General features: G+C 40.4%; 1 protein-coding gene across 8 annotated transcripts in view; it reads right to left on the bottom strand.

The window, feature by feature from the left end:
* syngap1b (synaptic Ras GTPase activating protein 1b) overlaps positions 1–27,006 on the bottom strand; it is a 182,950-nt gene that overhangs the window by 19,744 nt on the left and 136,200 nt on the right. For 3 of the 8 annotated variants that reach the window (XM_085292634.1, XM_085292632.1, XM_085292639.1), the window contains exons 6-19: positions 19,661–19,814; positions 19,221–19,319; positions 16,344–16,583; positions 14,450–14,785; positions 14,227–14,371; positions 11,984–12,128; positions 11,592–11,828; positions 10,924–11,125; positions 10,123–10,325; positions 8,807–9,008; positions 7,836–8,429; positions 5,625–6,059; positions 5,148–5,321; positions 4,538–4,749 (exon numbers count right to left, since the gene is read on the bottom strand). In XM_085292634.1, the coding sequence (XP_085148760.1) occupies positions 4,538–4,749; positions 5,148–5,321; positions 5,625–6,059; positions 7,836–8,429; positions 8,807–9,008; positions 10,123–10,325; positions 10,924–11,125; positions 11,592–11,828; positions 11,984–12,128; positions 14,227–14,371; positions 14,450–14,785; positions 16,344–16,583; positions 19,221–19,319; positions 19,661–19,814 (3,378 nt within the window). Of the gene's footprint in view, positions 1–45; positions 3,506–4,537; positions 4,750–5,147; positions 5,322–5,624; positions 6,060–7,835; positions 8,472–8,806; positions 9,009–10,122; positions 10,326–10,923; positions 11,126–11,591; positions 11,829–11,983; positions 12,129–14,226; positions 14,372–14,449; positions 14,786–16,343; positions 16,584–19,220; positions 19,320–19,660; positions 19,815–27,006 lie in introns of those variants that run through there. The other 5 variants (XM_085292636.1, XM_085292637.1, XM_085292640.1 and 2 more) reach the window with 4 other exon arrangements.

The raw sequence follows: 27,006 nt of genomic DNA, 5'->3' as shown, positions 1-27,006 counted from the left end.
AACACAGAGGCACGTGTTTGACAATAAAGAACGAAAATCCACAGGTGAAGTTTCAAACATAAGCGTTTGGATGTTTTATTCCATAAATAATGTACAATGTTGAGAGTTTGTTTGTTTTTTTTACAAAAGAAGAGAAGAGGAAAAGAAAAGAGTCAATCATAAGCACACACAGAAATATTAGCACTGTCCCAAAAAACAATGGAATGTAACATGGGCATACAGCATTAAGATTCTGACATGACTCCAAAAAGGCAGACAATGATTCATGTGGGTGATATGTTACAAAAAGAAGAGGGAAAAAAAAGAAGTTAAGCTTTATATATCCAGTTGTACTTCAAGTAGTGTGCTTTTGAGGTCAAGTCGTACATTTAGTCAAAACAATGTGTGTATGTACCAACATGAGGTCACAAAGTCTGAATATTTTGCTACAGAGGAAAAAGGCAAAAGACAAAAGGTGTCAAATAGGATGTAAAGTTAATGAAAAGCAAAAGGAAAGACAGACCTGGGTCAAACAGCAGCTGCAGATATGCTCTCTATTTTTTGTAAACTTACCTGATAACATCTAATTTGTGTTGATACAGCAAGTTTAACCCAACCTCGTGACATATTTGAGCTTACTCTGCACTTTAATCGCACATTACAAATCATTTTAACATAAATTAAAGCAATGTCTTTTTGTCAGTCAAACATAAACGAAACAAGCAAACTAAAAGTGTTTTAAATATACAAAAACAACCATGCAATCAACCCAAGTCCCCAGTACAGAACAGCATGTTAATATGCATTTAAAAAACAGTATGTTTGACTTACATTTGACTGACGGATATGCCTCCCATCGAATTTATCACATTGTTTATTTATGTAAAAACTATGCAATCCAAATGGATGCAGTTAAAATGCACATTAAACCAAATTCCTCTTTGAGTGCATTTGTTTAAAATAAACAACGCAACTGTTTGACACAGGTCTATATAAAAGTGAGCAAAAACCCTTGGCTGTTGCTACAAGCCATGTCAATCACACACACATCAAGCCAAAACTCATCACCACTATGAATTCATTTGCAAGATTTAAACATAATTTTTGCTGTTGTACAATCTATACAGCCTATCAATATATTCTTGCTACAAAGAGAGGCAGGTATACTGACACCAGAATATTATCTAAGACTCTGGAGAGGGAAAATAAATAGAAAAGAATATGTTTTTTCCTTTTAATACTTAAATCATATTTTAAGTGCATAAGTTAAATGACAGTCTAACTCTCTTAAACAACTATTCTGATCACCACGTCACCGGACACCACCAATGACGGACTGCAGGTCAAAAACAAAATCATACCAAGCATTTACAGCAAAAATCATACAGAGATGAGAAAGTCAGTTTTGCTTTAATTAATAAATAATATAAATTTCAATCTTTCATTTAAAATGCAGATAAGTTCACAAGCACCATACAGGTCATCAAAAAAAAAAAAAAAAGAAAAAGAAAAAACAACCCATAAACAATAGAAAAAAACCCCAACTTAGGATTTAAGAACACATTTTGCAGAACATACTGCTGTCAAAAGCTCACGTCATTGTCGTCATGTTGTCTCTGTGGTGTTTTGCATTTTACAGTATTCCAGGTCTATATTTTGTATGTTTAGATACTGCAGATGGCACCTGGTAAAAGATTTTGGCAGGAAGTCACTGTTTCGTTATCTACACAAGATGCATACAATACACCTCCTCAGGATCCTGCATGTGCATTCGGCACAAACAGCACACGCAGATACATACTGCATCTGTTATTGCGCTTCTCCTGCTAAAAAGTTAGCTATTGCAAGGTTAAAATAGTAATCTCACTCTCAATAGAATTCATATACATCACATTTCTTATACTACTATTATTATGGCTCTTGCATTACTGAATTTACTATGCTATGGGTTATAGTTAAAATAGATTATTACTATGACAGGTGCAATTAAGACCATTAAGTCCCCTCCCCCCTTTCTGCTGCAAATTCAATGCATCTCGTCAATATAAATCTCTTCAGTTCACAGCAAAGAGCTCGGGGAAGATAAATAGTTTCATTCATATTTAAAATTAAAGTATTTTGACAAAAAAATATGAGAGCCTGTAGCCAACTAATGGAATAACTACCCTAAAGAAAAAATAAAAATACAAGTGCTACAGGTAAAGTGGATTCAGTGTTTAACCTAGCATGACCTAAAACTCAATATTCGGCTTTGGTTTAAATTAGATTGTTGAGAACAAAATGTGTACCTGGTCTAATGACATAGGTTGGATTTGCTCTGAGCTTAAAGCAAATTCTATGCACAGAACATTAAGGCTTCTCTGAAAAAAAATATCTCTCAAACTTGAAACATAACGCTGAGTATTTTAGGTCTGCAGATAAAGAGTTGGTTTTTTTTCCAAGCCTACACAGGAGCCATGAAATTAAGGTCACAACTAAGGGCTCCATTAGCAGAACCTGAGCTTGCTTTTGCATCAACATAATATATATGTATATATATATATATATGTTTATATATCTGAATGTGAAAATTGAACATAAAACTCAATTTAAGGTGAAACATAACATAAGGCTATGGTTGCACTTGTTATTTCACTGATATTCTGAAGTCCAATCAACAGGACGCCCTCTACATTATTTGCATTGCTCGTGTGTGTGCATTAGATCTGCAATGCTCTGCATGACCTGGGCTGGCTCAGTGAATTGTGTGTAAAATTGACTCGGAAGCATCCAGATCTGCTACTTACTGTAATTCATCCTTGTGTGGTCAGATGATAAAGGTCCCAAAAGTTACAAGTTTAAGCCTTGAAAACAGCAGCTAATAACTGCACGTTGTGCTTCATGTGTACAGCACTCTCCTTAAGCTTTAACTTCAGGGGAGCAGTAATCAAGGGTTTTGCTTTAAGTGCTCTGACAAAGTTTCTGTAGTATAGGGCATAGCTCATTTATGCCTTTATACCTGAATCTTCACCATTCACTGACTGATTCAGGTTTGTCTCTGATGTTCACCCCTCTTCATTTCACATCATGTGTTGTTAAAAGAGGTATTAGTCCCCATGTTCACTCTGGAGAGGTAAAAAAAACCCATCAGCAGTCCTTCAGTGAACATGGTTCACCTTGATTTAAAATGGAAGAGCTAATATTAAACCATGGTCTTCCATAGTCCGGTGCCCGAAGGTCCAAAACAATTCTTTGAGTTGGTTTAAAAAGTGCAGACATGTTTCTGAAGTTTTACAACTCCCCATCCTTTTGTGCTTTTACAGTGCAATCTCGTGGGAGAATCATTTGAAAATTCTGCTAACTGGAATCATCCTGCATGATCCCAAAATCCAGAACTTTGTTCATAAACAAACAGCTGATGGTGAGTGTGACAGCGCAGGATAAAGGAGGACGTTTTAATGGTGGTTATATACAAGGTTAGGCCTTTTAAGATGTTTTTCCATAAAAGACGAGCAGGACTCTCTGTCTTCATTCCAAGTCTTCTTTCCTGGAGTGGATTAGAAGTGGCAATATTCTCTGTCACAGTTATCCACCCTTCAGTTGCAGACCACAGACTATTATAAGATGTAAAAATACTGCAATATTTTCATGTAGTTTTAAGTGTCTTTTCACTGAAAAATAAAAACAAAATTAAATGCAGGGCAGCATTGCTAATATGCGGTCACACGTAAAATGCTCACGGAGTCCTTAAAACCCAGCAAATATTTGGTTTTTGTGCCTGAAAAATACAACTGAGACACGATCAATACTCAACCCTTTTTTCCATGAACTGCTTAATTTGTGAGTGATCAATAAAAGTTAAGACTGCACTGACAATAAAAGCCCCATTACAATTTTGCACAAGCACTCGAGAAATTAGGGCTCAGCTGGAGTTCTCTGCAGTTGTCCAAATATGATGCTCTTGAATAACAAATAAAGCATGTTGTGAGGTTATGACCGCATTTAAATTTGCTACGGCAAGAGCTCAGAGGACAATCAAAGACTCTTTTGTCCAGCTTAACTAAGCTGAAGAAACAACCACCACGGGAACATCTCCTGGATGCTTATCTAAGATAAAGATCTTTGTCTTCTGTATTACAGTCTATTATTTAATTTGCCACTCATTACATGTCTGCAGCTTTGGCTTTCAATATAAAGCTCCCATCCTTTCTCATAGGCTACAGTGCTTTATGAAACGGAAACCAATCTCCTTATCTTGTAATATTCTTTTCAAGATAACAACCTCTGGTAAATAGTCTTATTCCGATGTGCAATGTATATATTGCCAGTAACAACTGCTTCATTTTCATGTTTCATCCTGTTAAACAGAATCCAATATGCTAACGCTGTACTGTGGAGTCCTCCGCAGAAGTATAAGAAGTCTTTTTAATTAATGCTAGCAATCATAATTTTATAGAAAAGGTCCTTTTTCCACAAAAACCCTGTAACAGAAGAAAAAGAAAGACTATGGCCCACCAATGGCCTCCTTATACAAGACCACAAGTCTTTTCCCTCCATCCCAACAACAGCTTCCATTTACCTGCTAATTATTCCTTTAATTTGGGAGTCTTTCTCCACTTGCTGCTGCCGTAGCCTCCTCTCACTGTCCTCGAGACGATTCTGGTACTGTAGGAGGATCTTATTGGTCTGCTGCTCCTGCGTGAGGAGCCTCCGTTCATACTCCTCCAGCTTTTTGTGGGACATCATCAAGCGCTCCTTCAGGGAGTTGATCTCCTCCTCGTACTCCCGTACCTGAGGTAGAGATGTGAAAAGAATGCTAAATTAGAGCAGTTTATTGCGACGCTGGTGCGTACATGCCTTGCTTTCTTGGTCACTGCAGTGCCTGGTGGATTTGAGTTCTCTAAACACATTCATGAAAGCATTGGAAACCACCTCCAGATATTCAAAATTAGGCCGGCTGCCTTTATAAAGGATGAGGTACAGTAAATATGCCAAACTGCAGAAAAAGAAAAAGAATGCAAACAAGTTGAACATTTGGCTCATGGCTTTTGTTTCCCACAGTTTGAGACCTCTGGACTTCTGTGTCAAGATCAAATCTGAGTGCCATCTGCTCAGAAATGACAGACATAACTCAATGTTCCTCTGACTTCAACTGAAATGTTAATTAAATAGTTAAAAATTAAACCTACCCTATCCATGCGTGACTCATCCATGCTTTTTGAGTACTCCTTAAGTTTGAATTCCTCACGGTCAATCCGAGAACTTTCAATGTCAGCGGACAGATGAGGCATGTTGGAGACCCAGGCCACCGTCCGCTCATTGGCTGGCGTTGGGGGATTGAGGGTAGATGGAGACTGGGAACCCTGGGAAGAAAGGTCAGCACACTGAATATGAGAACATGAATTTTTAATTGAGTGAAAGTCACTTGCATAAATTTGGTGCACGATGTTACCCAAAATGCCTCAGTGCTACACGAGTTCATACATTTTGAGCATGGCTGAGTCCTGGTGGCTCCCAAGCTCTTAATCTTGAATGTCAGTTTTATCCACTAGATAAGCTAAACACTGACATTTTACACGTTGTTGTTGAGAAATAGCTGTGAGCACAGGTGCTAAAGAGAAAAAAAAATAGGAAAGTTAGATATTAGGAGAGTGTGCAGCAGTTACCTGTTTGCTCATAGTGGGTTTGAGCAGGTGCTGCTGTTGCTGAGGCTGCTGCTGTGGTGACTGTTGAGTGCTCTGACTGGTGGTTCCCTGTGGACTCTGGCTTTCCCTGACAGAGCTCTGCTGGTGGGGCAGGCCCGGGGCAGTGTTGTCTTTGACGGAGAGCTGCCGGGGCCCATGCTGCCTGCCGTAGCCGGATTCTGGCGACTGGAGAAGGTTTCCGCTTTGCGGCCTAGTTTTTGCAGGAGCAGAGGGTGCAGCAGCTGCACTGACGGACAGCTGATGGGAGGTCTGGGATTTGACACGCTGGGTGGGAGGCGGAGCAACAGAACTCTGCCGCATAGGTTGGACTGTGGAGGGAGGCGTGGTGGCCAGGGAGGAATGGGAGGTTCCCGTCTGGGAGGCCATGCCCATCATTTGTTGCTGTTGGAGATTATCCTTGAAAAACACGTGAATGATAAATTAACATTTATACTAATTCACTTATCAAATTGGAAAAAAATTCAGTGGGTTGCCACACTTGGGTAAATTGCCTCAAATACTAATGAGACAATAAAATGTAGTAACAGAAGTTCAGTTCGAATGATGAATTGATGTGTTTCAAGCATTTTGAGATTCAGTCAATGAAGGTGATGTAACAGTAGAAACATGGAGCTATTATTCATCTCTTCCACAGTGTGCCTTTTGCCTTGTCTCCCTCGCCTCCCCCCCAACCAGTCGCAGCAGATGGCTGCACCTCCCTGAGCCTAGTTCTGCTAGACGTTTCTTCCTGTTAAAAGGGAGTTTTTTATTCCCACTGTTGCTAAAGTGCTTGCTCATAGGGGGTCATTTGATTGTTGGAGTTTTCTCTGTATTATTGTAGTATCTTTAATAATAATAATGTATACTTTATTGATCCCTGTGGGGAAATTCCTCTCTGCATTTAACCCATTCACTGTGAAGCAGTGAATGAAGCACTTTACCTTACAATATTACGCACCTTGAGGTGCTCCAGTGCTTTATTCTAGCTCAGTATCTTGCTCAAGCACCCATAGACATACAGACCAGGTGGGCTGAAGATTCATCCACTAACCCTCCAATAAAAGGACAACCCACGTTACCCAATCAAATTCCAGCTTACAGCACCTGGTATCAGCACCAGACACTCAAGGATCCAAGTACTAACCAGGCCTGATTCTGCTTAGCTTCCTAGATTGGATAAAACTGGGAATTGACAGAACCAATGCAGCCCCTTGTCAGATGAGGCCTGCATGGCATTCTAGTTTGATTCAGCTTTTCTGACAGGCAACTTGTGTTTTGGCTTTTTACATTGGTGCTCCTGCAGTGTGATGTGTGATGTAATGTAATGTGATGTAATGCAAAAAGTGAGACACTTTTTCAAGTTTGACCCGGTACGCCATGTTTATGACAGGTTTACGTTGTCCTGGTTAATGTCAAGCTGTCATCACAAAGACATATCAATCAATGTAACTTTGTAATAAAAATGACATTGTGACACTTAATGACAACAATCATAAACATTCACAAAGATTTGTGACTTTGTGACAAGAAGACTTTGTCATGACTTCTTATGATGGCGTCATGTCTTAAGCTCATCCCTAAAAAAAGTGTGTTACCATCACACTAGACAAAGAAAAACTGCAAATCCTCAGAATCAGAATTATATATTATCAATTAATATATATTATATATTCCTAATAAATGTTGGAATAAAGAGATCTTTTTGGTGATTGACTCTTAAAGCTCGGCTCCACTGTCAAAGAAAGGCCCAATTTTTGAGGGTTTCAGTAAACACGTTCAAACGTTTTTGGGCCTAGTTGATAGTTTGGCACTGCTTTGGAGCAAAAGAGGTATGAAGCATACTCACTGAAGGACTTTCACAACAAATTGATTAGAGTGGAATCAAACAATCTTCTGGAACCAATTTAATTATCAATGATTCATAATTTACTGTTTTCAAGTTAGAAAATCTTTGGCGTTTATTTTAGAGCATTTTGGGATTTTTCACAGTCTGGTTTGTACAAAAGAACTGAAGCTCAGGGTATGAGACTGTGATTATATTTTTTTAATCAATGTCTATAACATTGTTCCTTTTTTATCCTTTGTGCATAATGAAAATACTAATTCAACATCTATAGTAATACCATTTCACATGTAAACATTATTACATAGCGAATTTATGACATTACAGAAATACAGTGAGAGTCCATTTACCTGCATATGCATGGACATCTGCCTGCGTCCATAGTCAGCCCTGCTGTAGTCGTCACTGTAGCTATGTGAGTGGATGATGCTGGGTTGTCCCAGGTGACCGTCCCTGGTCCTGAGGGTGGACAGATCCTCACTGCGAGAGAACCCTCCATGGGCGAACTGTGGGATGTAGGACTGGTGAGAGGGTTCGGGCTCTGGGGCCAGGAGAAGGGGTGCGGGGGGTTGAGCCCGGCTGTGCTGGTGATGGAGCTGTTGCTGTTGAGGCCCATCAGCAGTCGCCAGATGAAAGAGGGGATTCTGGAAGGAAAGCGGGTAGCGCATGGCGGCGGCCTGCTGTTGCTGCTGCTGGGATAGCGAGTCGGTGGTGGTGCCCATCTGGCTCAGCTGGCTCAGCCGGAGGCCACCGGACATGCTGGAGCCGCCAGAGCCAGCTGACAACCTCCCACCGGCCCGCAGCTGGCTGCTCAGGCCCGACCCCAGGCCGCCACCGCCTCCGCTGCTCAGCCCGCCGAAGCTGCCCATACCGGCGATGGAGGCCTGGGAGGAGTTGAGCATGTCCACCGACTGCAGGTTAGACACGCTGTTCATTCGGGAATCCTGGAGGTCCATCATAGATACGCTTTTATTGACACTGAGCACCTAAATAATAAGGGATATGAGAGGCTAGTGTGCCCCCTGTTATTGCTTATGTTAGGTGGCCACGGATGATGGGTGAGGGTGGTGCGGGTGTTTTTACCGCGAGGCCTGCCTGGTTATCGGAATGCATCAAAGTATTTCCCAGGAAATACCGCTAGGATGAGTTGCGTGGTGAATCAGTGGGAAAAAAGCAGATGTCATGATATACTAGAGCCTCGATCACACGATGGCAGATTCTTACAGTATGACCAACATGCACGTCATACTAATCTCACCTTGATAAAGGTAAACCTAGCGGATGGGATGGTGATTCCCCGAGTCAGTGTGGTAAAACTCACCTTAGGATCAGGTTCTGTGATATCCGAGCTGCTCGTGCAGTACGCTGGGCTGGATCGGGCCAGGGGAGGGCGTGATACGTAAAACATGTCTTTGGAGGATGCTCGATGAGGATGGTCACGGTCCTGAAAACTCATCTGGGTACGAGATGGCATGACCCCTCCGGTGGATGTAGGGGAAGGCAAACGGGTGATATCTATAGAGCTGGAGAACAGCAGAAACAGGAGGTGAGGAGTCTAACAAACTCTACACTCTTCCCCTATGAACAGTTTATTTAGACACTATATTACTATATTAATATGATTGCAAGTTGAAAGCTAAATACAACAACGCTGGAAGAAGCATCTGAATCGTTTCTTCAGTTGGTTAAAATCAAGACTGAATGCTTCCTCTGTTATTAAACTAGGATGTATCACTCTATCAGGCTTTTATCTATAGCTAAATTCAATGTAACAAGCAAATGTGCGGTGTGTGGAAAGAGCGAGAAGGTCCTTGAACATAGGTACGCTGCCACAATTACATAAACATGAATTAAATATCTTCATTTTGCTCTAGTCATGCCGACTATTTTTACACAGTTTTATGCAGTGTTAAGATAAGTTCAGTGGTTCTGAACATAAAGCTGAAATCCCCTCTATAGAGTCAGTGGAACAATCGGAAGTGGATTCATCTGATTAAAATTACGAGTAAGAGGGTAGGGGAAAGTTCTGCTGCAAAAATCTGTATTTTCTTTCTCTAATTTTAGGCTTTTGGAAAAATTTTGTTGGATGTTGTTAGCTTAAAATGTTATTTAAATGAAACCTTAGTAAGGTGTCTCTCCGAGGAGATCTAGGCAACCGAAAGTTGCCATGTGGCACTAGACAGAAAAAACAAGGCTGCATGCAAAAAGGTTCAAGGCCAATTTTCTTAAGCAGCGCTCTGCATTTTTAAATAATGACACAGCTTTTTCATTGAAAAAAATTAGCTAAAAAAACAAATCTCCAGCTGTTACATAAATGTAGTGCAGAAAAAAGAGCCACATCTCCCGTAGTATTTTTACCTACTACTGCACAACAAGGAGAAAAGAAGCATTTGTTGAAAGACTTTTTCAAATATGCACTGCAGCCCCAAACTTTCCTAGACTTCACTTGGCAATGGTAACCACAAGAAGGCAAATGTAAGATGCAGTCAGATGATGGATGTCCTTTGCAAAAGTATTTCCAGTAGTGGGAAACTGCATCACTTAAAAAGAACATCTTCTGGATTTTATTCTCTTGACACTCTGTGAAAACAACTCAGGTTTCAGCGTTTGAAACTGTTTAAAGTCTCAAATTCCTACCTATTAAGATCCCTCATCATGAGATTTTGGAACTCAGAAGAGATGCCCCTGTTGAAGCTGGGCCGTGACAGCAGCCTGTCCGACTGTCTACCGGGCTCTCTGTCTGTCTGATGGCTGGGCTGCCTCTGGAGGTGTGGGTTACGCAAGGCCATGCTGATGTCATTCAGGAGACGAGGCAAAGGACCCAGTTTGATGATGGCATCCTGTGGTTGGAGGGAAAACAAAAAGAAATGGCACTTTAGCTACATATTCATTAAAAAACATTTTTGTGTAATCTAATGTAAGTGTTTTTCAGTACGTCCATCTCATTCACCACGCACTGGAAATGTAATCACATGGAGTCTGATTTTGTGAAACATTTGAGGTGAGAAAACAACAAGACATTTTTTTTAGATGCAGCTTTTAAAACCGAGTCCTAACAATACACATCGAATCTCAGCACGGCTTAGTCTGGCTGCACAATGTAAGCGATGTACTGTGTTATCAGAATGTTATCAACTGAACTCTGGCAATTCAATTTAAACTGTAATTATGTTTAGTTTTTAGTTTTACTTCACTTATTTTATGACATTATTTCACTTGCATGTGAGAAAGCACAATGTTGTTTTCCAGTTCCAGAGCAGCATGATTAGGAATGCAGCAGTATTATTACATATGAAACGACTACTTTGATGACTATAGTAGGTTAAATTCAGGATACTGTAGCGATAAATAACCCACTGTGGATTTTTTTGACGTATCATTTGATTTTTACCAGTATGGTTGCAGTTTATAACAACAGATATGATGCTTTGTGTTTACCTTGCTGAGTTGAGCCATGACCTCCCAGAGGAGACTGTGCAGTATAGACAGCTCCCTGCCCAGGTCGATGTAGCCCTCAAAAGCGCCTGCATTGCTGACACTGTCCAGGTTGGAGATCTCGTAGAGGAACTGCTGCATGGAGCCCCACTCCATTTCTAAAAACTCATTCATGAAACACATGTACTCCTCTTTGCTTCCAAACCTGCAGGTGGGAACAAACAGAACAGGGCGGGGAGGACATATGTGTGTGACAGGGAAAGTGGTAGAAAAAGAACTGAAAAATATTTTAGCAGGGAAATTAACTCATTCACTGCCAGCCATTGGCAGTGAATGAGTTAAACCCATTGACTCATTCACTACAATTGACGGCTATAGACGTCAATGGCAGTGAATGAGTTAAATTGTAGCTACACTCATAATCTTTGATTTAATAATAGTTTTTTCAAATAAATGTCATTAATTTCAACTGTTTTTGTATTAAAGCTCAAATCTTTAATAGTTTTGGGCACTGTAAAGAAGAAATATCAAACAATTAAACGCATAAATTCATTTATTTATTTGTTTTTGTCATTGATGGTCAGCTTTTTTCCTTCCCTAAATACATGGATTAAAAAAACAGAATTATTTTCATAAAGTTAAATATATGAATGAAATGAAATAAAACTGACTTGGAGAAGTTAGCCAGGTTTTGCACTACTTTAGCGATGAGGGTGAGTGTGCGTGATGTCTGCTCATCTGGATACTCCTGGGTGAGGTTGAAAAGCGATGGCGACATGATAGCAGGACACAGGAAGCGCAGGAAAAGAGAACCGCTGATGAGGCGGTCAGCGATGTCTTCTCGACCCCTCTCAGCACAGCGCACTCGCCAGGAGGCAAAGACTTCCTTCAGCTCTCGAGGGAACACACTATAAAGCAACATAAAAGGTTTCAGGACAAACTAGGTACATTTAGATATTCCACCGAGAAGCTGTTTAAAAGCCTCATCTATCTTTATTATAGCGAAGAGAAATAAACACAGTCTAGTAAAGGAGTTGCTTTTTTTGCATTATTAACTACTCACCAATGGGAATTAACAATCTTGCAGAGTGCCAATTCACAGCACATTCGAAGATTGGCTTGGTGGTCTGGTAATACAGAGGGTGGTATTCTCATGGGGTCAACTTCACAATTTTCTTCTGACTCATACAAGGCCCTTATGAACTCCCCTGCAAGAGACATTTCATTAGCAACAAGTTTCAGTGTTATTAATAAAGAAAACAACATCCACAACAAGATTAATATGAAAGAAATCAATTATGAGACAACAAACCGAGCATTGCCACACTGCCACACTATGCTGTTTAAGTAGTCGTAGGTGAGGAGCTGTCTTATTGGCCAACAGCAAATTACAACAGTAGTTACTTTTAGCTCAAAGTATTTTCATACCAATATAGCATATAGAAAACAATTCTCAGAAATGGACTGCTGAGCAGAATTCACTGCACTGTATTATTGTGTATTATTATTACGAGCACTTAGCACTTACTGGAAATCTCTGGAGAAACTGTCTGTCCCTTTACACTCCTATGCACTACCTTTATGAACACCAAAGGATTAAATGCACTCAGTGTTAGAAAATTAAGAGAAAACTTTACTGAGAAACAACTGAGAAACTGTTTGTCACGGTACTGGGCCATGAGGCCCAGGGTTTAAGTTCTAATGCATTTTTTGTATCCACATGTGTAGTTTAACACATCTAGTTGTTTTCTAGTTTGCAGTTTAGTCCTTGGTTTCTTAGTCCCTTTTGTCATCTCTCCCTGGTCCGTGTGTCTACCTGTCATGTTTCATGTCTCTTGTTAGGTTAAGTTCATGTTCTATCTCCATGTCTCTGTGTTTCCTGTTTTATTTTGAAAGGGTATGGGGTTCTTTGTTCGTTGTAGTTACTGTTACTCTCCCCTGTATTGTCATTATGTTTCCTTCTAGTCAGCTGTGTTCTCATGTGTCTCCACTTCCCCTGATCACCTCATGTGTGTATTTAAGTCCTCAGTCTTCCTTTGTTCGTCGCCGCGTCGTCTGTTCTACTTCCCCCATGTTACACCAGGTTTCAGGACTCTGTGCTGGCCATGTCCATGTTGCTTACGTGAATATGTTTCATAGTTCTTTGTTGTTCCAGCACAGAGTCCTGTTCATAGTTGTCTCCGTCATGTGCATCATTGTCACCCTGTCTTAGCCTTCCCTGCTGTCTGAGTTAAGTGTCAGTTCTTAGTTTTCCCAGTTCAGTTTCTAGTTTAGTTTTGCCTCAGTGTTTTCTGTTGTTTGCCACGTTAATCAGCCCAAATAAAGGCTTGCTTTTCGTTTCAAGTTCGGTACTGTCTCCTCGTCTGTGTCTGCACCTGGAACCTCACACTCCCACATACGGTCCGCCCACCGCAGACCGTGACACTGTTTATGTTATCCTATATATCATTGTTTACTTGGAGTTAGCTTACCTTTATTTAACTTTTATTTTATGCTGTTTTTTTACCCACCTTTTTAAATTTGATAAAGTTTAAGTTTAATTAGGGCTTAAAGTTATGAAATATTAGATGGACTGTGTTATTTATTGTATTAATTGCCCATTTAAGGTGTCTGTAGCATTATTGAATGAAATGATAGTATTTTATTTGTATGTTACTTATTATTATTTCAAAGTACATCCTGATAATGAAGCCAGCTGGTGTACACTGATCACTTTATTCCACCCTCTTATCTAAATATGATCACTTTTAGCCTGTTAAAAACCAAATGGCCACTGCCATGAAGCTCAAGTTGTCCATAAGACACTGAAGTCTTCATGTTCATCCTACAATCCAGAATAATGATGGCTGAATACAATTATGTTAAATAAGTTCTCGATTTCATATGAACTCAAGCAAACATTCATTAATGAAACCAGGCTAACGATAACAACATATCGAGCTCGTTGCTTCCTCTCAGGAAGTCGTATTTCTCGCCTTTTGAGGAGAGCTGCTTCTTGATCTCACCGCCAACAGACTTGTGCTGAGCTCGGATAATCACATAATATGCACAGTGCAAAAAAGACACAAGTTTGAGTACCACGAAAAAGTTGAAAATAATAAAATTCCCCACACCCAACCAAACTATCTTCTGCATGCAAAAACACTAAGGCATGCTGAGAGAAAGTTGGGTCTCTTAAGTAGGATTTTCCCCCCCTTTAATTAAAAGTTTGGCTATTTCCCAACTTTCAAAAGTTGATCTGCTGAATTTTAAATTGGTTTGAACACAGGAGCGACTAAGTCAAACACTGCAAACGCTCCGACTCACCTATAGCATCCTTGAGGTACTTATGTCCAATCAGTTTGAGGTACTCTTCTATGGCTTTGGTGGCCAGAGTGTTCTCTCTGAAGATAAGGTGTTCTCGGTCGATGAATCTGTCTACCTCACACATTGCCATGTCCGATAGAAAATCCTGGAGAAAAGGGGAACCGAGTTACTATTTTCCTCCTAAAATAGTGTTTGTCAAGTAGAGGACTCAGTGATCTCATACCTTAGCTTTCCCTGTGCTCTGAAGTATATGCACCAGAGCACAGGCCACTTCCTCTTTGCTCTTGACACTCAGCACAGGCTCCAGCACAGCACACAGGGTGCGGTAGTTATTAGTGACATACTCTGCAAACTCCTTATACAGCTCCATGGGCAGGATGTTCATGGTCTGAAAGCGGGATTTGAGGCGTAGAGATGCATTGATGATCTTCCCTCCTCCGACACCAGCTCCCTTGGTGAGAACGCTGGGCTGGATGACCGGGTACCACTGCTCCACAAACTGACGTCCAGTGATGCTTGAGATGGGGATGCTTACGAGTCCTAAGTATGTGCTCTTTTCCTTAGACGTGAAAAGCAAAAACAAACATTAGCTGTGGTAAAGAAACATTGTTTCTTTCAGTTCTGCATAGAAATATTTTAGAAAACTAATCTGAAAGTCGGAAATGTCAAAAAAAAGTTCATTTTAAGCTTCAGCAATGAATTAATTATGAGCAGCAGGACTAACGCTGGATCCCCGGAGTGCTGTTTGAAGCTAGAGCTTTACTGTGGCAGCGTTACTCTTGTACTGAGCTGAAAATGAGAATGACTGGTTTTGTGACTCAGTATTAAGTCACTTACTTCTTAAGTGCTAATGTTACACCTCACAGTATTACTCATGCATTTGCTTTATCTTTTAAATTGAAGTGTTTTCACTTTTAGTAAGAATCTACCCTGTCACCACAGGTGATTACCTCTTTACCTGTGGTATACCCCAAGGTTCAGTTTTAGGTCCTGCTATATTTTCTATCATATGCTTCTACCAGCTCTTAGTACTGTGCAGCAGATACACAGATATACCTTGCTGGAGACCTCTTGACCCTAAAAGCATAGTTGCTTTTTCAGTTTCACCTCTGTAGCACTGACTGCTCCATAAATAACATGACATCTCAGTCCTACAAACCTTCCATTGTAAAGCCCACTAACAGACATTTGGAAATACCATTTGATTCAGCTTTGACGCACACATCGAGAGCAGCTGTTCAGATCTGTCTGCATCTCAAAAATAAAACCAATGCTCTCACACAATTCATGCATTTATTTTCTCATGGCTGGACTACTTCATCTCCCTCTTTTGGGACATACATGAAAAGTCACTCTGCCCTGAAACTAGCTCAGAAAGTTCCCTACTGGTTACACGGTCCTGGCTTCTCTCCACTGGCTTCTTGTGCATTTTGCAACTGATTTTAAGAATTTACTGATCACAATTAAAGCACATCTGCGGCCGCAAGCTATGCAGCAAAACAGTTGGCCCAATTTGAACTAGTTCATAGCCTTAGATCCTCAGGTAGGTCCTTCAAGCTGTTCCAAAGTCGAGGCTGAAATCTAAAGGCGACTGTCGGGATTCTTTGACTTTAGAACAACCTGGCTGAGTAAGTACGGCTCAGACAATCAGGGAAATCCTTTAAATTGTGTCCTACAACACTGGCTTGCAGATTTCACTTTATGCGATCTATTTTATTTATATTTTTAGTATTATTTATCCTTTGTTTTGTTTGTTTGTTGTTGTTTTTTTTGCCTCACTTGTCTTATTTGGTATCTTTTCAGGACTTTTATTCTTTTATTAGTATCTATATTGACATTTTGCATTTGCATTTCTGTTTCCTGTTTTGTCTTGTTGCTGTTATAACTATTGCATTTAGTTTATCCTGATTTTGCTTTGCTTTGTTATTAATGATGTTATATAAATAAAGCTAGTATAATTAATGTTGTTGATGTAGATGTGATAATAAGAAAATAAAAAAATAAGTCGATAAAATTCAACTTTAGGATATTTCAATTGTATTCGTTTCAACAACTTTAAGTTAATATAAATGACTCATTTTCAGACCTTTATGCTACCCTACAGTTCTCTGTGTCACCTTGCGTCTCTTCTTGTCTGTCTCCTTGTATAGATGAAGGCGTAGGTTGCGGACAGCTGGCAGGTTGTTGAATTCAAAGTGCTCGCCCCAGAAAACGGTGTCGGTGCGGGGCTTGCTGGTGGTGCGTGCATACAGCATGTCGTCCAAACATAGTTCGCAGTAGTATCGTTTCTTTGCTGGAAGCTCGCGGGCCTCTATGATCCACAGTTTGAGCACATTGTCCACCCTCCGGCTGTTGTCCTGTGTGGAGAGAAAGTCAGGTCAAGCAAGGCCAAGCATGTCTGATAAAACATTTAAAAGCTTTACAAAGACAAGATGATACAATGCAGGAGGAAACATGACAGACGGCAAAGAAAAAAAGACGTGGAAGCAGAGAGAGTGTGTGCAAATAAAAGGCGACAGCAGGTCAGCCTGCAGGAGAAAAGAGTAAATGACAGGAAATAAATGTCTGGTGACATGGCGGTTTGGCTACTATGATAGTGGGTTGTACTTGATAAATTGCTCTCAACTCTCATCTTGGATACAGAGACAGAAAACAGCATGAGAAACACACAAGAGAAAGAGAACAGAAAATAATGAAGAATGATTCTTTTTATGGATAAAACAAAGTAATCCCCTTAGACATAGAAAAAACACAAATGACACAATACACATGTGCTGCAAACACAATGGACTAAAAATGCTCCTATGGACTGCTACATTCCCTAATCATGATCACAAAGCCCAGCTATATTTGACATCCCCCATGGGAGGAGAGAGTGCTCTGTTGATTACAGAATGATGTTTCAGTAACTGGGAGTCATTTCAATTGGGCTCAAATGCCACTGTTGATGGCCCCCCTGTTTGCTTCAGACTATTTAAGTCCTAATTTAGACGGCCAAATACGTGAGCATCATCAAGATCAACAGCTCTAACGTCTCCATTTGTATGCTCTTTGATAACCAGCGCCAAACACAAGGCATAATTAATTCCAGACCTCTGAGTTTGAATGTGCTGGGCATCTGGTGGCTCAGTTTGCTAGTGCACATACAGTGCAGCAGAGCCAGCATGCGCTCAAGTCCTCCACCTTGATATTATGTTACACATTCCCTTTTGCCAGTATATTTCAATTGTATTACCAAAAGACTAGTGGAATGTTAAATTAAGGTGTAATAAATACTTTTTTCCTGAAAACCGAGCAATCACGGGCAAAAAAAGGAATTAAAAGACTCTAGAAAATTACAAAGAATAATGATAATCCTTCTCTCTGCAGTTAGTCTTATCGCTTATGGTGCATCTGGTCTGAGAAGAAGAGTGCGTGTTGTTTTGGGGGAGTAGGAGGAGAGATTTTGGAGAAAGCGCCTGTTTGGAGTCCTTGGAGCTCCGTGACTCATCCAGGACCCCTGCGGCCGCAGCATCTGGACGAGGCGTTCAACTCTGGTGATGTTTCATCTCAGTCTCGCTTAATAACCCTTTAGTCTCTGGTTGCCATCTAAGCTGCGTATCTCACATGTCTGCTCACTTTTAACAACACTGAGGGGAAAAATTTAGGGAGAGTTTTACTTTACGATGGAATTTGGATTAAAATTAGGATATTAATTATATATGGAGCGAGCATGAAGGGCGATAAGTCTTTTTTAAGATGTGAAGACGCAAATAACATTATAGTACCTTAAAGCGACACTGGAAACGACTTTCCATATGAAAATACACCATCTTGTAGTGTTTAAAAAATACAAGTATATCATCTGCAAAAACTGGTGTCAGATACAAGCACATGGAAAACGAACCTCATGTTAAAACAACATCATGCATTTAATTAAATTGCTTGATTTAACCTCATAAATGTGTCTGTTGTCCTGTCTTCCTCCTTTACAGACGGCTGCTCCTCCCTGAGCCTAGTTCTGCTGGACGTTTCTTCCTTTTAAAGGGACGTTTTTCATTCCCACTGTTGCCAAGTGCTTGCTCATAGGGGGTCATTTGATTGTTGGGGGGTTTTACCTTACAATATAGAGTGCCTTGTTGTTGTGATTTGACGCTATATAAATAAAAGTTAAATTGAATTTTTCAGGTTCACAAAATAAATGATTATTAGCATAATCAGTCCTGTAGTGGTTAATGCATGTTTTGAGATCAGGAGGAGATAGATAAAGTGCAGCATCCACAGTAAAATATGAGGCCCCATCCATTGTAGCAACTAAGCATGACCAGTGCCCCGAAAATTGACTTTTACTAGCAAGTCTGCCTGCACTGCTTATATTTTCCAAAGGAAAATAAAGGCAGACAACGTTCTCCATAGATGCAATAATGATATAGTCTTAATCAAATATTAATTTGGGAAAGTTGCCTGTCTTACTTATGATAATTTTATGATTAGACAATCCGATTTCAGGTCCAACAAGTGGGGTTTGCTCTGACAACAAGTCTGGACCACTTGAGAAAAACTACCCATAGATTTTTACTGCCACAAATTGTCTTGTGGTTCTTGCATGAGGCCCATTGTCTGTAGAGAGCAACAATAAAAGACCTAGACTCACGAGTGTTAAATCTTTTACTTCCCTATCAAAGTATCACAGACATGCTGTGCAGGTAAACATCAACCCGCTGTGTTCAATTTACTTATCACATTACCTGATTTGTGGTTTTTCAAAACAGCATTTTGGGTCCTCCCACCATCGACATTACCTTGTGCAGCTTTAATATTTTGCTTGTAGAAGCCACTAAATTGTTCAACACAGACACACACAGACACGAGGATGGAGTTCACACAGAGAAATGAAGCGGTGCGCTCTTATTGAAAACACACAACAACGGGAGACGGGGAGGAGAGAGAGAGACACACAGACAGAGGGATCATCCTTTTTTCTTCCTCTACCGCATCCCTTTCTCTCCCCTCACCTTGTTGGGCTTGACAGCTCTCTGCAGGTTCTCGATCCATTTGTCTCTCTCTGCAGCTGAGCGACACGCAAAGCACTTGGTTCCCGATGCCGTAGTCACCTGAGGTTAGCCAATGGTAAATTCAACAACCACAGCCATTAGTCACTATGGAGACTGCAACTAAAGCGCCAAAATAATGACTTGTATTCACTCTCAACCTCTGTCATGTTCCACTAATGAACAGGTGATGGAAAAGCTGAGAGGACTTAGGCTCATTTAAATGTCCTTATTTTCATTTTCACATTTAAAAAGAAAAGAAAAAAAGCAATCCTATTTGCATTGCACATCACTTTCACTTGTCAGGGTGGAAACAACAGTTTTAGTGTCATTTACTGCTCTGTACACTCTGTGGTTGTGTGCGAGTGTGCCGTGGGCTCTCCGCTGAGCAGCTCAGTTCTCACCTCAAAGCAGTACTCCTGTCCCAGGATGCTCGAGTGCACAGGTTTGATGATAGCGTCCTCGTCCAGAGTGAGGTCCAGGGCCTCAGCGGCACTGCTGGGAGAAAGCAGGGACTCATGGGAGTGGGACTCTTTGAAGCTCTGCATCAAACGGGTCCTGGGAGAGCGAGAGTCGTGAGAGTGAGGAGAGTGAGGAGGCTCTTTTATTAAAGGTCGCTTAGACTTCAGTATTCAAGAAACTACAGGTGATTTCTTCTTGTATGCTAATTCTCCAAATGTGTTGCTTCACATTTTCATCTTTATCTTGCATACTGAAAAACAGCCAAACGAGTGCTGCACAACATACTGATAATTTTGGTAATAAGCAGCTTATCAACACATTCATCCATTCTCTTAATCATTTATCAGGGTCACAGGGGGACTGGGGCTTATCCCAGCTGTGATTGGACGAGAGATGGCGCACACCATGTACAGGTCATCAGCCTGTTGCAGGGCTATGACACAGAGACAGACAATCATTCACGCTCATCTGTGGCCAATTTAGAATCACAAATTAACCTAACACGTCCTTGGTATGTGGAAGGAAATCAGGGTACCCCAAAAGAAGCCATGCAAACATGAAAACTCCACACAGAAAGGTCTCCTTTTCTGTGGTCCTGGCTAGCTGGGGTCCTCCTGTGTGGAGTTTGCATTGTCTCCCTGTACCTGGGTGGGTTCTCTCTAAACCTCCTCCCATATATATGTTTGCCAGGTTACTGATAGGCTGGTTAGATAACTGAGTACCCAAAGCATTTTTGTACAACTTGCCTCATTCTCCCATTCATACATTACTTATTCTATGTAAGTGCTTCCTGTCTAACATTCATATTCTGATGGATGCATCAGAGACTGGAGCAGACAGGGATTAGTAGGGGACCTGCTCTACCTTCTGAGCGAGCCCATTTGTGTGCTAGCCCTGTGACAGGTATGTACCCCACCTCTGCCCCACTAATAGCTGGGACAGGCACCAGCCCCACCCAACTGCTTATCAGCAGATCATTTACAAATATATATCAAATATATATCATCATGCTATGGTTTACATATACAGGTGGCCACTTTAACATTTTCTTACACAGCATAATTATAAGAATAGGATATTTTTTGATACGCCTCTCAACACTGATCTACTGTGGCACCTACACATAACAGCTAACCTAGCAAAAAAACAACAATTTTAAATTATTTATTTAGGCACTTTGTTACTATCAGCCTGTCTCAAAAGGACATAATCGGTTCCCAAGAGTTGGCAGTTTGTCTTGTAATCGGAAGGTTGCCGGTTCGAGCCCCGGCTCGGACAGTCTCTGTCATCGTGTCCTTGGGCAAGACACTTCACCTGTTGCCTAATGGTGGTGGTCAGAGGGCCCGGTGGCACCAGTGTCCGACAGCCTCGCCTCTGTCAGTGCGCCCCAGGGCAGCTGTGGCTACAATGTAGCTGCCATCACCAGTGTGTGAATGACTGAATGTAGTGTAAAGCCATACAAATACAGGCCATTTACCATTTCTTTAGTTGAGCCTCTAAAAGATGCCAACACAGTTTGACAGGAATAAAACTGTATTTTTGCACCAAAAAGGTAATAATTTAAAAGCTTGCGTATTTCAGCAAGATATAAGGGGTGACTCAAGACTTTTGCAACTACACACGACCAAGTTTAAATGTCTATATCTGATTTAAGAAGCTGTGGTAAAATGCAGCACACACAGTATTAACACGGTTTTCTTTACAGCTGCATTTATGGCATTTATCCGAAACATTTTAAATAACCAATTAAACAATTCTTAATAAATCATTAATCCTGACACACCTGTGCTGACAGCCCACACTAACAAGCAAAGGAGGTCTGTGCTAAAGCCCATTCATCATCACCTACTCCCACCCACACACACATGTAGAGAAGCAGGTAAAATCATAGACCAACTCAGGAAACAGCCACACAGCCACTGAAACAAACACACGATGGCACAGTGAGTCTAACCAGATAGCCAGGACAGATGGTCAGGTGTGATGAAGCCCTTCAGAGAAGAAAGGGGGACGGTAGATTAGGAAAAAGGAAAGATAGAAAAGAAGCTGTATATCCTGCGCTCTGTGTCCGGTTCTTGGCTTCTCCCCTGTTTGGGCTCAAACTGTTTTTGTCTATGTTCAATCATAACGTTCCACAACAGAGCAGTGATTGCATGTACGGGACTGAGGGGGAGAGAAACAGAGAGAGTGAGGGAGAGATAAAAATAGACCCAAAGGAATGAGTCAGATTGAGGGTACCATAGAAGAGACGAGAGAAAGAGTGGGGGAGGTCAGGAGAGGATGTGAGAGAAGGAAAGACTGAGAGAGAAAGGGCTGAGGCCTCAGGGATGGAGGGAGAAGACCTCTCAGTGGAAATCATGTTGATTATGTAAACAGTGGATCCTTTGGAGAGGAAGAAAGTGAGAGTATGGATTAGAGGAATGAAAGAGAAAGGGAAAGGAGGAAGCGCAAGGGTCGGGATGGATGAAGGGATTGAGATGAGAGGAGGAGTGATGGAGGTAAAAAGGAGGTCTATGCAAGGTCTCAGTGGACAGACATAAAAGACGAAACACACACACACACATGCATGCAGACACCTTGCAAATAGTCAGTGCATCACAACTGATGAACTACACACCTGGAAAAAAAAACTCAGGGATTAAAGACTAGGAACAAGGATACTGACATTGGGAAGGTGAGCTGAGCTTTGCTGTAGTGATCTAAAAGAGAACAAACCTGACAACAACCACTTTGCAAAGAAAAGCAACTGAACTGAAGCCACTTTTCAATTTCAAATACTAATTAAGCTCAAGACCCATTTCACTGAATTTGCTGCTTTTGTCTTTTATTAAACTGAAACAAAATGATTGCTGATCAATAAGGTTAGGCAAACACTGGCAAAATACAAACTGAAGGCTAATAGTCAAACTGGGTTGTTTGACTCATAATTACTTATTAGCAATAAAACTTAAGCCTAAGCAACGGCTCTCTTCTTTCTTCCAGGTAAGCCTCCCATTTCTATGAAACAACATTTAATATGTATTTATTGGTTTATTTTTCTAATTCTTAAGAGCAGGAAGGCAAGTATTCTAAAGAGAAGTGCTTCTTTACAGACATTATATAGACATACACTAGATGCTTCATTGATTACTGCTATTTAAAGATGCATCAGCATATTGCAACTGCCATATTTTTACTGGGTCTTCTAATGTGTGTAACTCTATGCACTTGCCAATTAAATATAGTCATAACTCAGTGAAGTTTGCACAGATATTCTGTGGATTTTTGGCTTGTTACATATGCTACAACTGCATTTATTCTTGTTTAAGTTTAAAAATGCAAATTTTCATAACACAACACTTATCTTGTGTTGACTGTAATCACAACAGTCCAGTAATATTATGTTAAAAAATGTTCTACTACTCTGCAGCTGCTTTTTGTGATGTTCTACTATAAAAAAAAAATAGTGTAAACAGTAAAAACTGAAAGGACTGCTCTCATAATTTTTGTAAATGTTGCTGTCCAGTCCTGCCAAGTTTTGATTTGAACTTAAAGCTACAGATGAGCCATGTAACTGCTTCTCCTCAGTGCTGATGTCCATGCTTAAACACAAAAATAGGTGAGTCTGGACAAGGGTTTACAACACTTAATGCTACTGCAACTACAAAATCAGCTACAAACTTACCAGTTATTGCACATTTTGCTTCTCACTCCTGATATATATGTAATAAATAAGTACTTAAGTAAATGCAGTAATAGGTAAAAACTGTAAAACAACCTTTCAACAGAAGTGTTTGTCCTTTTCTAGAAGCATTTCTTTCATTAAAACTTAAACTGAAAGAAAATCCTTGTATTTTATGCAGGGCTGGATCAGAATCCACAGTCAGACCAGCACCCACCCCAGAGGAGCATCTACATGCATATATGTACAGACAATTCTGAAAACATTTAGGGTAGATGTTGGCACAAGTAATGTGGGGTCATGTCAGCGTCTATTGCATCTTAACAGAGAACTTAATGATGGTTCTACAGAAAAAGGCAGCATGTCTCCAAAGATATTAGATTAAATCATTGGGAGGTATAATGTTTGAGATAAAATGTCATGCTATTTAAGAACTGCGATATTCTAGTGTGAAACAAAGAGACATCCCTTGTGCTACATCATGAATATTACTAATAAAAAAGTTTACAGGGTGTGGCTTCGGTAGTGCAAAGACTTCTTTTCTGTTTCCTGTTTTTGATGTTGAATAGATTTGTGTTTATAATTCTTTGGCAGACAAAAAAGCTATCTCATTACATTATTTAGGCTAAAGATACGCTAATGATGAAGACTTCCACAATTTGAAACCTCAAATATATTAAACAGCTTTAAGAAAAACAAACAAACAAACAAAAAAAAAACAACGTTATTTTTCTGCAAGACAGAGTACCCTCTGCGACTACACAGAGTAATCCTATGGGGTACTTATGCTGAAAAATCTGAATGGACTGAAAGATCTGTTAAGTTTGGCTTATTAGTGGGAAGAATACAAAAATTATGTGCAAATATGTGCATCGTTGCAGCTTTTAGAGCCTGTTTGGGAGCTCAGATGCATATTTATGCCTGCATGAAATCCAATCCATGCTGAAAAAAAAGGCAAGCCCTCCCTGGATAAACAAACGTAAAAAAAAAAGAAAGGAATACAAATGAACAAAGCTGCAGATGTTCACCAGCACCCCTGACAGAAAACACTCAGAGCAAACCAGGAGCTGTGAAAGACGATGGATCAGCCACGAGGGCCTTGGCAAACAACCACGACTTCACATCGCTCTTGACTTTTTTGTCCGTTCAGTCTTCTCAAGTCAGCCGAGGATAATAGACATCCACAAGCTTCCCAAATGAATAAATCATGTGGAAACACACCTTGGCAGACACCTGGCTCTGCAAAGGTGTTAGCACTCTCCTGAGTGTGCTTTTGCCCTCTGTTTGGATTATACAACTGACCTTCACATTTGAAGTTTAAGTTTGCCCTGGGTCTAACTGTCCAGTGGAAGAATACAGAAAAAGTGAATGGACCAAATGAATGCTGAATCAGTCAGTTCATAGATGGTCATTCGTTTTCTGTAAGTATTTTGATTTACTGTTCACTGGGGATGGATTTTAAATATTCAAAGAGTCTGTTATAATTAAAATCAAATGGTTTTTTAGATGCATTTTCTCTTGTATTTATTGATGGCAGGTACTAGATAATGATACTAAATACTGCCAGAAGGTGGCATTAATGAAACGGGGAGTTTAAAAACATGTAAAACAGAGGAACACTTGACAAACTACCAGATGCTGGTTTTTAAAAACTTGCAGCACAGTAAGAGGAGATGATACTGTAAGCAAGAACTGGAGAAATGTGACAATGAAATTCACAGCTGCTAGAAAAGAGAGGAGGGTGAGTCCTGGGTGTAATCTTTGAGAACATTCGAATAGTTCCTGCTGAATACTGAACAGTATTTTTGCTCAACTCAGTTGCGCACATCAGGCTTTTCAGTTAAAAAAAAAATGCTGCTTGTCTCCATTTTATGTTTGCACTGAAATGTTTTTGGGATATTGTTTTGCTTTTGGACAAAACAAGCTAGAAGATGTCTGTCACAGTGGACTTTAGACATCTCCGAGAAGAACGCAGAGCTTAATCTACGAAATTATCAGCAGTTATCATTAATGAAAATACAGAAATAGGTTGCAGCCCTTAGCTAAATGCTTTGGATCCTTGCTGTTTATAGGCTGCTTGAAATTAGGCTCAAAACCTTGCACAGTTCCTCATTTATGTTTCTCATATTTGACAAACTAAAAAAATCTGAAGATTTTTGCACTCGAACATCGGTCATGCAACTCCTGTGTTACTGTGTCTGAAGAATTCCAGCACTGCTGCAACTATGTAGATGATACAGAGGAGGTATAATTAAGCAAATCTCCCACTGACTCATTATGGTCTGTACAGCCGCCATATGGCTGTCTGCTGGTTGCTATGGTGAAGCGGGGGATGTTTTTTCATCGGCTCAGCAGAGAAATAGTGAGTGCTGAGTGCAAGCGACAATGCAGTGAGAGAGTAAAATAAACTTAGGACTGTGATAGACATATAAAGGATTACAGAGACGGAGATTAGGCCATACACAGAGAAAGCTGATGCCAAGATACAGATAGAAAGCCAGAGACTGAGCTACTGATAGTGATAGATAAAAAGATTAATAGAGGAAGAGATGACAAGATGGAAAAGAATCAAAAGATGAGATAAAAGACGATAAAGATAGAAATCCATGGAAGCATGCTGATATAGATAGACCCTAATAAATAAATAAATAAATAAAATCTCCCCTTCTAGGCCATCTCTGTGGGTAGAGGTGGCATTGCTTTCACACCAGGCTCCTATTTCTAGAGCGCTCCTTGGAACCACAGAGACCCAATAACTTTTGAGCAACTGGATCTGCTCTGGTAAGCCAAAACACTGACCCTTTAAATTGAATTTATTTTAGGGGATTAAGCGGCAGAGAGTGAAGTATAGCACGGATGTGTGATGAGACTTTTGTGCTGTATGGTTTAAAAAAGGTTTTCAAAAAACCCTGTGTGAGTCGTTAGCAGCAAATGCTCTCTGTCCGCAGCTTCAGGATGTCACAACAGAACTATGAGCTGACAAACTGGGTATGGTGGCAACATTTAGGGTATACAACCTCATGATACAACGTCATGATACAACCTCATGAATGCTGAAAAGAAAACTGACAAGCAGACTTGGTTTTGATGCACTGCCTTCAGGCTAGGACACTGCAGACTTGTCCACTCAGTACTGCTGTTTTGACTGAAACTGAGGGATGTAGCACACTCATACAGTAGTGACTTGACAATAACAAGGTAGCCCTGCCCTAAAACTTACCATGCTTTTCCCATCTTTTTCAAAGATCACAGAACCAAAAGGGGCCATTTCCCTTTGATTTCTACACAACCAGACCTTTTTGCAACCACAGGAGACACCCACTGCTGGCTATTAGTAAGAATGTACTTCTGGAACAGCTTTTTTCATCAGTCACAACCATCCAGAGACTAAGATCTTGTCACCAGTCGACATGAAAGCTCAGTTTGACACACAAGTTGATATTTTCTCTCTGTGGCAGTTTGAGAGGCACGATGAGACAGATCTACAGATGCAGTGCTCAACATTTTCCAAAGAATAATATGCTATAATCTTGCATTTAAGATGATATATCTTGAGATTCTAGTAAACACACGTCCTTTCTAAGCCAAAATCTAATGTGCATCTTTGCCAGACTGACAGAGACTCTC

The sequence above is a fragment of the Mchenga conophoros genome, linkage group LG11 (genome assembly GCF_057382185.1).
Source record: "Mchenga conophoros isolate Kocher_MC1m ecotype Shallow Benthic linkage group LG11, M_conophoros_male_GT1.1, whole genome shotgun sequence".
NCBI lineage: Eukaryota > Metazoa > Chordata > Actinopteri > Cichliformes > Cichlidae > Mchenga > Mchenga conophoros.
This window is presented reverse-complemented; position numbering and strand designations above follow the sequence as displayed.